Source organism: Phaenicophaeus curvirostris, chromosome 5 (assembly GCF_032191515.1).
Source record: "Phaenicophaeus curvirostris isolate KB17595 chromosome 5, BPBGC_Pcur_1.0, whole genome shotgun sequence".
NCBI classification, from domain to species: Eukaryota; Metazoa; Chordata; class Aves; order Cuculiformes; family Cuculidae; genus Phaenicophaeus; species Phaenicophaeus curvirostris.
This window is the reverse complement of record NC_091396.1, coordinates 531,582-545,273: the sequence shown is the minus strand read 5'-3', so window position 1 is coordinate 545,273 and position 13,692 is coordinate 531,582. Positions and strand designations below refer to the sequence as shown.

The following is a 13,692-nucleotide window of genomic DNA, read 5'->3' as shown; positions in this document are numbered from 1 at the left end:
CTGAAGTTTCAGAGGAATTTATGTAAGAGGAGTCTCTAGCTTTGACTTTTTCAGACCAAACCAGCATCTTTGTGCAGGGATGTCAGCCACGAGGTCTGTTCCGTGGACGATCCAGGTAATGTAGGCTCCAGAACAAAGATGAAAAAGAAGGAAAGCCAAGGAAAGGAAAAATCACATTGAACAACTTTGCAACCCTTGAAAAGCTTGCTGTGAATTTGAGTCAAAGTTTCCATTGTGTCCTGTTTTTCTCACAAGTCGTTCCCCTCATCCTCCCTCCATCCCCATCTGTTGTGTTTGTTTTGCAGTGCCAGAAGCTCCGAGAGGTTTTTAACTTGGATTACCCTCACAGCACCTTCCTACTTAAGACTCTGACCATTGTATCTGGCCCTGACATGGTGGACCTCACTTTCCATAACTTCGTGTCCTACAAGGAGAATGTTGGCAAGGTATTGGGGTCCTGAGGGCAAGGAAGTGCTGGGAAACATTGGAGCATTAAGTGGGGAGCAAGAAAGGAGAGGGAAAGGCAGGGAACTGAACCCTGTCAAGGTTATAATCCAGCAGGTTTGTGTTCGGGAAGGTGTGGTACCTCTGTGGTTCTATACATTTCTGCCCTGCGTGGAGAAGAAAGGGGGGAAAAAAATTAGTATTGTCCTTCTTGTGCTTTGTGTGGATAAAGAGACAGCTGGAAAGGCTCAGTGTGAACGTCTCTGCTGCTGGAACGTGTAGGCAGTGGGAAGGTGAAAGAGCCAAGCTCAGGGTCCATGACCGGGCTTCGTAGCCCTTTCTACATTTGTTAGGGTGTTCTTGGTGCAATTCCAGAATGCCTGGCTGCCTCTAAACTGCGTGTGTGTTTGTTCCCAGAGCTGGGCTGAGGACATCATGGCCATCGTTCGGAATCCGCTTACCTACAACGCTTCTCGCTACACCTTCCTGGAGAAAATGTAAGGGACTTCTGCCAAACCTCATTCTCTGAGATGTTTGTGTGCTGTGTGAGAAGGGAAAGACATTTTTTTGTGTCCAAGTCCTTTGGCAGCCTCCAAAACAAGTCCTGTGCCAGCTTGGGAGGCCCAGGCAACTAGTTGGGGTTGGCAGTTGGGTTGTGTGTCCAAAACGACTCCTGTGTGAGCTCAGGAGCCCTGGAGCACAGGTTGGGCTTGGCAGCTGGTCTGTGTGTCGCATGAGGGCTGACGGGCACAGAAGTGGTGTCAGAGAAACTGAAATGCTGAGCCTCAAACGTGTCTCCCATCATCACAACCTGGGATCACAGAGGAATGCTGAGTAATAGGAGATACCATCATCTCATCTCTGTCTCTTGTTTCAGAGGCATTTTTCTGATATCTAAGCTCTCATAACTTGCCTGTTTCTCCTTCCCAAGTGAGAGGTTCTGTCTGAGGTGAAGCTGATGGGTCTGTATGACTCTAATTTTCTGCTCTTGGATTGTTTTCCCAATTGCATATATTTTCTTTCTCCTTCATTAACAGGACCTCTAATGTATGCATGATTCTATGATTTTCATAATCTTGGTTTTCTTCACAGCCTGGTGAAGCTGAAGATGCAGCTTAATGCAGAGGGGAAGATTCCTGTCAGGAAGTGAGTATGGATGTTTGTGTTATTGTGTGTTCAGTCAGACGAAAGGCAGAGCAGCCAGCGACAGGATGTTTGCTCAAGAGCTTCAGCTGCCAGCTCTTTCTGCACCTAGGAAGTAGAGGTCATTCCCTCTGGATCCAGACCATGAAAGGACTCCTAGGTTCCTCCCAAGGAATCATTTTGGGACGTAGAACCATAGAATGGGTTGGGTTGGAAGGGACCTTAAAGCCCATCCAGTTAAGGAGCCGCAGAATGTGCCTTTGTAGGTGTTCACTGGCAGTTTTGACCCACTCTGCTGCATTAGAGCATCACAAGAGGCAAATGCTGATCACCTGCAATAAATACACTTCCTGCAGCGTGTTAAATTGTGTAATGATTCCAGATTAAGTCTGTGCTGGCTAATGGGCTCCTGCCTTGCTGATCGTTATTCAACAATAAATACTTTCTGTTGTTTGTTTTTGAAGCCACCAACCAGCAGAGTTTCGTTCTGTCAGGAGGCAGCATATTCATCAGAGGGCTTTGAAAAATGTGTGGGTCTTTAATGAATAACTCACGCTAGGGAAGAGTTCATGAAGTGGGCTTTAAAACTCAAGCGAGGCAGAGAGAAAAGAGCTTATTCCTCTGAAGTAGGGTAGTAACAATCCCTGAAACAGCTTGTACCTCTCATCAGGGGTAAAAGTGCTTGGCTTTTTATAGCGTAAGACTGTTACACAGTTCAGATTAAGAGCAAGATGATTCGAGGGCTGGAGCGCCTCTCGCAGGAGGCCAGGCTGAGAGAGTTGGGGTTGTTGAGCCTGGAGAAGAGAAGGCTGCGGGGAGACCTTAGAGCAGCTTCCAGGGCTGAAAGGGGCTCCAGGAAAGCTGGGGAGGGGCTCTGGATGAGGGAGGGCAGGTGTGAGATGAACAGAATAGTTTTGAGCTGAAAGAGGGGAGATTGAGATGAGACCTTAGGCAGAAATGTTTTGCTGTGAGGGTGGGGAGGCCCTGGCCCAGGTTGCCCAGAGCAGGGGTGTCTGCCCCATCCCTGGAGGGGTTCAAGGCCAGGCTGGATGGGGCTTGAAGCCCCTGATCCAGTGGGAGGTGTCCCTGCCCATGGCAGGGAGACGGAACTGGGTGGGCTTTGAGGTCTCTTCCAACCCAAACCGTTCTGTGATTCAGCATCTCCAAGTGCAGGAATATGTAAGGCTTTCAAAACTCCACATCTGAATTCTCCTGAGTGCCCCATAGCTTCTGCCTTTCTCTTCCAACATTGAAGTCCCTTTTGACTCCTAACAAGGGGCTGTGGTTTTTGCCTTGCAAAGGGCAGCTCAGGAAGCAGCGTGCCCAGGGTTTGCATAAGCTGCAGCTCCCACTGAGCACTCTCCTCCTGTCAACACACTTGGCACTTTTTGTTCCCTTCTGGCTGTGAGCACCTGTGATGTCAGGATCTCAGTAGAGCTGACATCTAAATTTATCTGTGGAGGAGACCTCAGTGCTGGTAACTGGGGTGTTCTGAGGGCAGGGAGAGCTCAGTTATTGTGACTGTTCCACAGTGCAGGACAGAGGTGGAGGCTTGGCCAAGCAAACGCTGTCCTGCAACCAGGACCCAGCTTTCTAAATCTGCCTGCAGGAAAGCTGGGGAGGGGCTCTTGATCAGGGAGTGTAGGGACAGGACCAGGGGAAGGCTTTTCCGCTGCAAGAAAGAAGATGGAGATGAGATCTCAGGCAGAAATATTTTCCTGTGAGGGTGGGGAGGCCCTGGCCCAGGTTGCCCAGAGCAGGGGTGGCTGCCCCATCCCTGGAGGGGTTCAAGGCCAGGCTGGATGGGGCTTGGAGCCCCTGATCCAGTGGGAGGTGTCCCTGCCCATGGCAGGGGTGGGACTGGATGGGCTTTGAGGTCCCTTCCAACCCAAACCATTCCATGATTCCATGAAATTGGAGATGAACTTGGTTCCCGCAGAACTTTTTTGCTCCCATCCTGTGGTGTACCCTTTTCTTTGCCTGTGTAACGAGTTGTTCTTTTAATTGATGCAAAACCTTTGGTTCCAGAATTTTTTGCCTTCTTTCAAAGCAGCAAATGTGCACAATGTTTGTTTGCTTTTTTTATGAAGTTGTCTTGACTACAAAGTCATTCCTGGCTGATGCCAGTTACCGCTTCGATGGTGTCTCCCGGAGGGAAGCGTCCTGGGAACGTGTGGCACGAGGCCTCCCACCACGGCACCTCCAGGAGGCCAGGGGAAGGGCAGGGGTGAGGGACTGGGAGAGTGAGCCCATGTGATTTAGCGATGAGGCTCTTACAGGTTTCAGAGCAGAAATAGAGAACTTCTGTATTAAGGCAGCAGCCACTGCACATTTTTAAGGCGTGATGCATTGGTTACTCCCTTGGAGAGACGCTGCCTTTCTTCTCTGGTTCGTGTTTAGTCTTCTCGTCCATCTCTTTCACTGCACAGTTGGAGTGTCCTACACTCTGGCTCCTGGCCACCCAGCACCAGGCTTTCTGACCTCACTCCTGTTCCACTGCGGTGATTTCTTTTTTCTCTGTCTGGTCAGTATTTTTCAGATGTTTCCTGCGGACAGGAAGAGGGTGGAAGCAGCATTAAGCGCTTGTCATCTTCCCAAGGGCAAGGTACGTGGTTTGCTAGGTAGCCAAAGGTCCTGCTGGTTTGAGCATCATCTTTTTGCCTGCCCTGACTGTGGTGCTCTTGGCTATGAAAACCTCATCAGCCCAGATGCTCTGAGTCGCTGTGAAACCTCCTGCTTGCCTCTGGCTGCTGTTTCTCAGCGGCAGGCCTGCTCAGGTCAGGTCTCACTGATTGTATTGCAGCAACACTTGTGACTGCGTCGCCTGCGCTGTGTGACATGAGAGTCATAGAATCATAGAATAACCAGGTTGGAAGAGACCCACTGGATCATTGAGTCCAACCATTCCTATCATACACTAAACCAAGCGCATTCCCTTCTACCTGTTTCCCTATGTGCTCTTTGAAGGAGCAGATCTGAAGGTGAATCTCGGTGCTTCTACCAACCCACAGAGGACAGCCTGGGCCTCTGGCACCTTCTACCACTGGGTCAGGCCTTAGAATAGAATCACAGAGACTTTGAGGTTGGAAAAGCCCTGTAAGATCATGCAGCCCAACCCCACCGTGCCTTAGCTTTATGCATCACGCAGGTGGCACCGAGGGGCGGCTCAAATAACTGTCCGTGCTGACCCAGGGCGTTGTGGTGCCTCCCTGCTCCATCTGTTCTTTCCTAAACACCTCACCAGATGCTCCAGTTGCTTTCTTGCATCGTCACAAGCAAGTGCTGAACTGCAGGTGCTGATGGAGAGGTCCGAGCCCTCATGGGTCTGTGATCCCGATGTCTCTTTGTTCCTTTTGCAGAACGATGCTATCAACCCCGAGGACTTCCCCGAGACCGTCTATAAAACCTTCCTCATGAATCTGTGCCCACGGCCTGAGATTGATGAGATTTTCACCTCACAGTAAGTTTCCCTCAAGCCGCAGTGGGGAGCGTCATCTCTTGTGGGAAAAGACAGGCAAAAACGAGGGGCGAGGGGATATAATGCAATGTGGCTTGTCTGGTCTCAAGCCTTATTGGGGCAGATACCCAGGTCACAAAGCAGTGTCCGTGCACTTCATGCTTCTACTCACAGCCTGAATAAGAAGGATGAAAGCTCAGTGTGCTGTTGGGCCTCAGCTGTCACCATCAGAGGACTTGATTCCAGGTCAGCACTAGATCATAATGATGTGATCTTGCTTGTGCTGCTGACCCAAGGAAGGACCAACCTCTCTGTGTGAGGTTTTCTGGCTCACACCCAGGCATCATCTCTGCCCCTCTTGTTCTCTCACCGCAGCCATTTAAAAGCAAAGCCCTACATGACCAAAGAGCACTTGGCAAAGTTCATCAATAAGAAGCAGCGAGACTCTCGCCTCAACGACATTCTCTTCCCACCAGCCAAACCCGAGCAGGTGCAGAGCCTGATAGAGAAGTACGAGCCCAGCGGGATCAACATCCAGAGAGGTGAGTCATGTTCAGCCCCAAAGCCTCGCTTAGAGGCCATATGAGAATTGCAGAGGATCTCGCGCCTTCTGCTGCCTTGACTTACCCAAGGGAGCAAACAGAGGGATTCTCGCAGGTCCCCGTCTTGCAGTGGAGGTGCCAAAGCCATTTTGTTTCAGTCCTATGAACAGCTTCGTTCTCCATGCAGGGCAGTTGTCTCCAGAGGGGATGGTCTGGTTCCTGTGTGGCCCTGAGAACAACATGATAGCGCTGGACAAGTTACTGCTGTACCAGGACATGACCCAGCCGCTCTCGCACTACTTCATCAATTCCTCACACAACACCTATTTAACAGGTATGAGACAATTCCAGAGGCTGCCCAGAATCATGGAATCATTAAGGTTGGAAGAGCCCTCTCAGCTCATCCAGTCCAACTGGCAGCCCAACCCCACTGTGCTGGTCAAACCATGTCCCCAAGCACCGTAGCCACACGTTTTATGAACCCCTCCAGGGATGGAGATGCCACCACTGCCCTGGGCAGCCTCTGCCAGGGCTTCACCATTCTGTCAGTAAATAAATCTTTCCTAATATCCCATCTAAATCTCCCCTGGCACAACTTGAGGCCGTTTCCTCTTGTCTCATCACTCGTTACTTGGTAGAAAAGCCTAGCACCCACCTCACCACAACCTCCTTTCTGGGAGCTGCAGAGTAATGATGAGGTCTCCCCTCAGCCTCCTCCAGACTAAACATCCCAGGTCCCTCAGCCACCTCTCACAGCCCTTGTTCTCCAGCCCCTTCCCCAGCTCCATTCCCTTCTCTGATCATGCCCCAGCCCCTCAATGTCCTTCTTGGAGTGAGAGGCCCAAAACTGAGCCCGGGATTTGAGGTGTGGCCTCACCAGCACTGGGTCCAGGGACACAATCCCTTCCCTACCACAAGGAGCTTGGCACTTAAATGCTGTGTAAGAAGAAGAAAGGTCACTCTGTAACCTAAAGCATCCTAAACTCCAGTTTGTGCAGTGAATGTCCCACATGAGTAGCTAACGCCAAGCCTCTCTTCTCCAGCCGGGCAGTTTTCTGGTATCTCATCTCCTGAAATGTATCGCCAGACGCTGCTGGCCGGCTGCCGCTGTGTGGAGCTGGACTGCTGGAAGGGCCGTCCCCCAGATGAGGAGCCCATCATCACTCACGGCTTCACCATGACCACTGAGATCCTCTTCAAGGTGTGGAAGGAGTTTGCTTTTCACTTCTTGGTTTTAGTCTGATTGAGGAGGTGGAGGGAACTGTGAGATGGATGGGCTGAGGGCGAAGTGTTTGAGAGGAAAAGATTGATGGGGAGGTGGCGGGTGAACGAATGTGCAGACAGAATGAAAAATGAACAAATAGGTTGGAGTTCGTGTACATTTTTGGAGCAGGAGGACCACAAGAGCTGGATGGAGATGGATGGATGAGGGAACTGCAGGCAGCTTAGTGGAAGCGGTGGGGAGATGGTTGAGTAGTTGTGCCTGCACACACAGTGCTGAGTAGGACGGGTGTATGGATAGATGGTGGATTTACGGATGGATTGTAGAATCCTAGAATGGTTTGGGTTGGAAGGAACCTTTACAGGTCATGTTGTCCAACTCCCCTGCAGCAGCAAGGACACCTCCCACTGGATCAGAGGCTCCAAGCCCCATCCAACCTGGCCTGGAACCCCTCCAGGGGTGGGGCAGCCACCCCTGCTCTGGGCAACCTGGGCCAGGGCCTCCTCACCCTCAGCATAAAAAAATTCTTCCTGAGATCTAGTCTAACTCTCTCCTCTTTTAGTTTAAAACCACCCCCCCTCATCCTATAGCTGCAGGCCCTGCTAAAAATTTTTTCTTCCTCTTCCTTGTCAGCCCCCTTTAAGTATTGAAAGGCTACAATAAGGTCTCCTGGGAGTCTTCTCCAGGCAGAACAACTTCAACATGGATGTGGGTCAGAGAAACAAACAGGATGGCTTTTAGAAAGCAAACGGTTAAGACGTATTTATCTTCTCCCTTGCTCTGCGGCAGGTTTCAGGCTTAGAGCCTCACACAGTGGCGGTTTGGAGGAATAGGTTTTAGTTACTTCCTAATTCCATGAGCATGTGGGATGCGTTCAGTGCAGCACGCTGGGCAGATGGCTTTCCTGAGGACTCAGCTCCCTGGCTCCTGAAGCAAAGGCTGCTTCTCCCTGGGAAACAGAGGGCATTTAACCACAGAGGTTCCAAAAAGCTTGCAGGTTAAAAATCAGTGCATTGCAGTTACTGTTTCTGCACTCCTTTACAGAGCTGCTGCCCCCAGGCAGGGGCACCTTGAAAGCTCTTTATAGAATCATTAAATCGTCTGTTTGGAAAAGATCTTTGAGACAGAGTCCAACTCTCCCTCTCCACTCCTAAACTAGGTCCCTGATCACCTCCTCTGCCTGGCTTTTAAACCCCTCCAGGGCTGGGGACTCCACCACCACCCTGGGCAGCCTCTGCCAGGGCCGGAGAACACTTTCTGTGAAGAAATGTTTCCTAATGTCTAATCTGAACCTGTCCTGGTGCAACTTGAGGCCATTTCCTCTCATTCCATCACTTGTTATGTGGGAGAAGAGCCCAGCACCCACCTCACCACAACCTCCTTTCAGGCAGTTGTAGACAGCGATGAGGTTCCCCCTCAGCCTCCTTTTCTCCAGGTTCAACAGCCCCAGATCCCTCAGCTGCCTCTCATAACCCTGTTCTCCAGCCCCTTCTCCAGCTTAATTTCCTCCTCTGGACACACTGCAGCCCCTCCATGTCCTTCTTGGAGTGAGGGGCCCAGAACTCAACCCAGGATTCAAGGTGCGGCCTCACCGGAGCCGAGTCCAGGGGCTCAATCCCTTCCCTGCTCCCACTGGCCGTTCTGTTTCTGACACAGGTCAGGATGCTGTTGGCCTTCTTGGCCACCTAGACCACTGCTGGCTCTGTTTTAAAGCTGTTTATTCTGCTTTAAAGTTATTTATTCTGCTTTTTGAAGTTATTTATTCTTATTCCCTCTCTTCCACCCAGTTCCCACACTTCACTATTACTAAAATTTTTAGGGATGGAGGGGAACTGGCCATTCAGGTCAGCAGGATCAGTTGTGTTCAGTCCAAGTCAGTAATTTCCCTAATCGCAGAGCATCGCTGCTGCTTTCTGCCCAGAGGCTCACTACGACAGGAGAAACGGCTGGATAAAAGCTGCTATAATTGCAGAGTTCTGCTCAAGCATGGGTCCCCCCCTCGAGGAAATCATAAGCTGCTAACACAGCGTGTGCCCAGGTTTTAGCTTTACATAACACGGAGATCTTTACATAATGTGGAGATCTCTCCCTCCACGCCTCCCTCACTTTTCTACCATTTTAGTAGCTTTTCTTTAGCTTCTCCTCCTCTGAACCTCGCAGGTGTCCGCAATACGAAGTCCAAGTGGTCCATGAATCAGGACTTTGGGGGAATAAGGAACTGTAATTGCGAAGGAACAACTAACCCTTCTTTCCCGTATCAATTAGCAGCACAAAACAGAAAAGTGAAGGAAATTTGTGGCAGATTAGTAGGGGCTTGGGAAAAATATGATTCTTTTTCCTTACACTCTTAATGCTGAGAATGTTTCTATGGCATTTGTGTTTGAAACGTCAGCACTGCTGGTTACTGAACATTCCAGTTTCTCTGCTGCTAGAGAGAAGGATTTTAGAGGCAGGTGAAATGATAGAAAATTGGACAGGTTCAGAGGTAAAAATAAATAGATATTTAATATAAATTTTAAAGCAGTTTAATCTAGTGTTGCACACACCTTTCTCTCCCAACCCAAAGCGTATTTGGTGGTGCCTTGCCTCTCTAATAGACATTTTCACGTTCATTTATGTGTACACTGAACTATGAAATACTCATTATCTTGCATCTTTGACTTCATTTTTTATGCAAGCTGTTGAGTTTAGCTGCAGGTTGTGTTCTCTGGGGCTGGAAATCCAGGTGGGTACGAGATGACCCTTCTCACCTTCTTACTGGGAGAAGATGAGTTACGTGTCATGATTTAGCCCCGGCCCAGCCAATTTCGGCAGCCAAAAACTGAGCAGTTGGGCTTCCGGGTACTTTTTAGCCACATAAATAGGAGAGAGAAATATGTAGTTAAAAACCACCATAAATAAGGTTCCACAGTGGCAACCCAGGATATCTTAGGGTTTTCTTGCAGAAAATGGAGTTACTTAGATGAGACTTGGCTGAAGTTAGAAAACTGACTGTGATTTATCTCAAACCACAATGTTACATTAAAGAGAAGCTCCTGGCAATGATTGATTTGGAGTCTGTTCAGTGGGAGATCAGCTGCGTGGCTCTAATCAATGAGTGTGGTCATAGAATCATGGAATGGTTTGGGTTGGAAGGGACCTCAAAGCCCATCCAGTCCCACCCCTGCCATGGGCAGGGACACCTCCCACTGGATCAGGGGCTCCAAGTCCCAACCTGGCCTTGAACATTTGGGTATCCGTGTTCTTCTCTGGTCTTTTCTCTGACCCTTGCCTCTCGTTTAGGATGCCATTGAGGCCATCGCGGAAAGTGCTTTTAAAACATCTCTCTACCCTGTCATCCTTTCCTTCGAGAACCACGTGGACTCGTGAGTATCTGGGCGTTGGGAGAACGGTGTTTGCTGTCCAGAGCAGCAAGCGTGCAGGGAGGGGCTGCTGGGTTTGAGTGCCTGAGCTGAAACGAAACACTGATTGAGATTTTGGGAGCAACTGGAGGTGGGTCAGAGCCGAAGGGTGAGCCAGCAGCTGCAGAGGGAGAGCGGCCACATCTGTGCAGCCTTTTAGCTCAGGATGGGAGACTGTGAGCAGATGGGAATAGGCCTGGGAAAGGACTTCAAGATGTACGTAGTTGTCTGGGTGAAAGAGGGATGGTTTTCTGGGTAGAGCGCACGGATCTTGAGATGGTTGCTCATGCTAAGCTCTGAATTTGGACACCTGTTTTCCTCTAGGCCCAAGCAGCAGGCAAAGATGGCTGAGTACTGCCGAACCATCTTTGGAGATATGCTGCTGACAGAGCCGCTGGAGAAGTACCCGGTAGGTGGAATCTGGAAAAGGAGGCTGGTGGAGGGGCCTTTCTGGAATAAAACATCTCCTGGTGCTGAGAGGGGGCAGTGATAGAGAGGGGACAAGACATGGACAAATAAGCATGATTCACAGGGGTGAGCACCATGGTGCGTGGATGGAAGACGAGTCAGAGAGGTTTTCCGAAGCACTTTCCTGACTGACTCTGCTGTTACATAACGCTCTGGGAATTGAGTGACTTTGGGAACCAAGCTCTCGGTGACCAAGCTGCACTGGTTGTACCAGAAGGGATGGTGTATTTTGGTACATGGTGCTGTTTCAGATCTGTCTGCCAGCTCCTGCTTTGTAAAGAAACAGGAACAAGGGCTTAGTAGCAACTTGGGCTTTTCCTACCAGTGCTTCTCAATTCCTATTACTAGCCTCGGAAATATTCCTTTCCAGGAAGGGACAGTGGCACACACAGCTTTGTGCTCAGAGTAGCTGAGTGAAGCTCCCAACCTGCCTGATCCTCATCATCCAAGGGGGTCTCTTCCAACCTGATGATTCTGTGATTCTATGATCCGTTTTCTTGTACAGGCGTGGTAGCAGCGACACTTTGGTGATCCCCATGCTCGCTGCTGCTTCAGCTGCCTCATGGATGGACACAGATTTAAAATAACAGGCACTGCTTGCATTCTGCAAAGCACGAGGCGGTTCCTTTGGGTGAGGAACGGGTCCAGAGGAGGCCACGAAGATAATCTGAGGGCTGGAACACCTCTTTCATGAGAGGCTGAGGGAGTTGGGGTTGTTCAGCCTGGAGAAGAGAAGGCTGTGGGGAGACCTCGGAGCAGCTTTCAGGACTGAAAGGGGCTCCAGAACAGCTGGGGAGGAGTTTTTTACAAAGGCATGTGGGGATAGAATGAGGGAGGATGGCTTTGAAGTGGAAGGGGGAAGATTTAGACGAGACATTAGAAAGAAATTCTTCACGGTGTGGGTGGGGAGGCCCTGGCCCAGGCTGCCCAGAGCAGGGGTGGCTGCCCCATCCCTGGAGGGGTTCAAGGCCAGGCTGGAAGGGGCTTGGAGCCCCCGATCCAGTGGGAGGTGTCCCTGCCCGTGGCAGGGGTGGGACTGGATGGGCTTTGAGGTCCGTTCCAACCTGAACTATTCCATGATTCTATTCTATGAAAACCGGTGGGATGGGGGGAGCTGAGACACTTGGCCCAAGCGTCTATTTGAAAGCACTGAGATCAAAAGAAGAGACTAAAATGAGTAAATTGGGAATTTCCCACTGTCCAGACCCATTTTCTTGTCCAGGCAATGGGAAGAAATGGGTGGGGGGTGTGAGGAGAAACAGTTCAGGGCGTCAGCTGAATGATGAACGGTCCTGCTGGTGTCTGCAGGTCTAGAAGCGCAGGCTGAGTCACGCATCCTTGTCTTGAGGCACCCACTTGGGGATCTCTTTTTTCAGACCTGCTGCAGGCAGGGTGTTTAATTACGACCTCAGTGCTGATGGAGGAGTGAGCCTCTGGGGTAACGAGAGGGGGAGGTGTGATGAAAAAGCCAGAGGTGTGCAGGTGCCTTCAGGAGACGTAGACAGTTATTAAGCTGTGATGCAGGAACAGCATATGCAGGAGCAAAACACTGGTCTGAAACAGCATTGGGAGGATGAAGTCTTAGGTAAAAATCTGCATAAATCCAGTGGGAAACACTAGGAGTTGGAGAATTTAAAGTATATAGTGGTGAGAGATGTATCCGTGCACCAGTCAACGGCCAGAAGAGCAATTCTGGGAGGGATAGGAGGGAGGAGCGTTTGAGTTCTGTCTTTGTGATGAAAATTTGGTGTGACGTTTATCTGTTGCAGCTGAAGCCAGGAGTTCCTCTGCCAAGTCCTAAAGACCTCTTAGGGAAGATCTTGATTAAGAACAAAAAGAACCAGTCGATATCTGGGAAGAGGCAGAGCTCTTTGAAGAAAGGAAGAAATGTGGAACCAGAGATCATTGAGCAACCATCCTCTATGGATGCTGAAGATACTGGTACATTTGAAGGGAAAATGGGGCGAGTAGACCTAGATTAGCAGGTCTGGCCCTCTGGACACCTTCCAGGTGACCCAGTACTAGCCTGAGGCCAGCCAGTCCCAGTCATTAATTTAGTTATCTCAAGGAGCAGCAGAAGCTTGGAAGAGAAATCAAGTCTTCACCATATTCTCAAACACTTTATTGCAACCAAAAAAAGACGATCGAGTTATGCCCATCAGGCAGCTCTCCTGCCTGCTCCAAGGCGTGTGGCTGCACGAGGCTGTAATTCATTAAAGTGCACCGGCCATTGGTTTGATGGATGACTTCTTACTGCTTGTAACTCTCCAATAACCACAAATTCACCACGGCTGGTTCTTCACTGTGAGGTTCTTAAAGGTTTATAGAACCTTATTTTTCCCAGAGAAGTAGATTAGATCTTGGGAAGAAATGTTTTGCTGTGAGGGTGGGGAGGCCCTGGCCCAGGCTGCCCAGAGCAGGGGTGGCTGCCCCATCCCTGGAGGGGTTCAAGGCCAGGCTGGATGGGGCTTGGAGCCCCTGATCCAGTGGGAGGTGTCCCTGCCCATGGCAGGGGTGGGACTGGATGGGCTGTGAGGTCCCTTCCAACCCAACCCGTTCCATGACTCTGTGATACGAAGCACTGACCTGGGCTGCGTGTGCTCAGTCTGGGCAGGTGATGTGGCTGAAGAGGAACCAGAGGAAGAGGAGGAGCCTCTCAGAAACCTGGATGAAGAGGAAATTAAAAAGATGCAGTCAGATGAGGTACTGTTACTGGCTTTCTGTACCTTTCTGGTCTTTTTCCTGGCCACCAGCTTTCTCTGGGTCCTCACCACACTGAATAGGGATGAACCCCAAATGGAGTCTTTCCTTCCCCCATGCAATGCTGCTTTTGCAGGGGACACTGAATAAAAGAAATGGTGATGTAAGCTTGGCGAATATGACAGAAGAGTTATTGGAGGCCTGGGAAGCCACACTCTCAGTCAGGGCAGCCACCAGAGTCCTTTGGTTGTGAAGCCCAAGAGTGTTTTGTTTCATCTCCAGGACGAGTCTGTACATTCATCTTCTCTTGGGTTT

At 50.2% G+C, this 13,692-nt stretch overlaps 1 protein-coding gene across 5 annotated transcripts in view; it reads left to right on the top strand.

The window, feature by feature from the left end:
• Positions 1-13,692, top strand: part of LOC138720816 (1-phosphatidylinositol 4,5-bisphosphate phosphodiesterase beta-2-like) — a 47,070-nt gene that overhangs the window by 17,370 nt on the left and 16,008 nt on the right. For all 5 annotated transcript variants that reach the window (XR_011337480.1, XR_011337481.1, XM_069857176.1 and 2 more), the window contains exons 4-15: positions 306-446; positions 862-941; positions 1,537-1,590; positions 4,117-4,192; positions 4,947-5,047; positions 5,420-5,586; positions 5,774-5,920; positions 6,630-6,787; positions 10,091-10,173; positions 10,534-10,618; positions 12,447-12,618; positions 13,283-13,380. Coding sequence is in view for 3 of the 5 variants with exons in the window: in XM_069857176.1 (XP_069713277.1) it covers positions 306-446; positions 862-941; positions 1,537-1,590; positions 4,117-4,192; positions 4,947-5,047; positions 5,420-5,586; positions 5,774-5,920; positions 6,630-6,787; positions 10,091-10,173; positions 10,534-10,618; positions 12,447-12,618; positions 13,283-13,380 (1,362 nt within the window). In the remaining 2 variants the exon portion in view is untranslated. The remainder of the gene's footprint in view (positions 1-305; positions 447-861; positions 942-1,536; positions 1,591-4,116; positions 4,193-4,946; positions 5,048-5,419; positions 5,587-5,773; positions 5,921-6,629; positions 6,788-10,090; positions 10,174-10,533; positions 10,619-12,446; positions 12,619-13,282; positions 13,381-13,692) is intronic.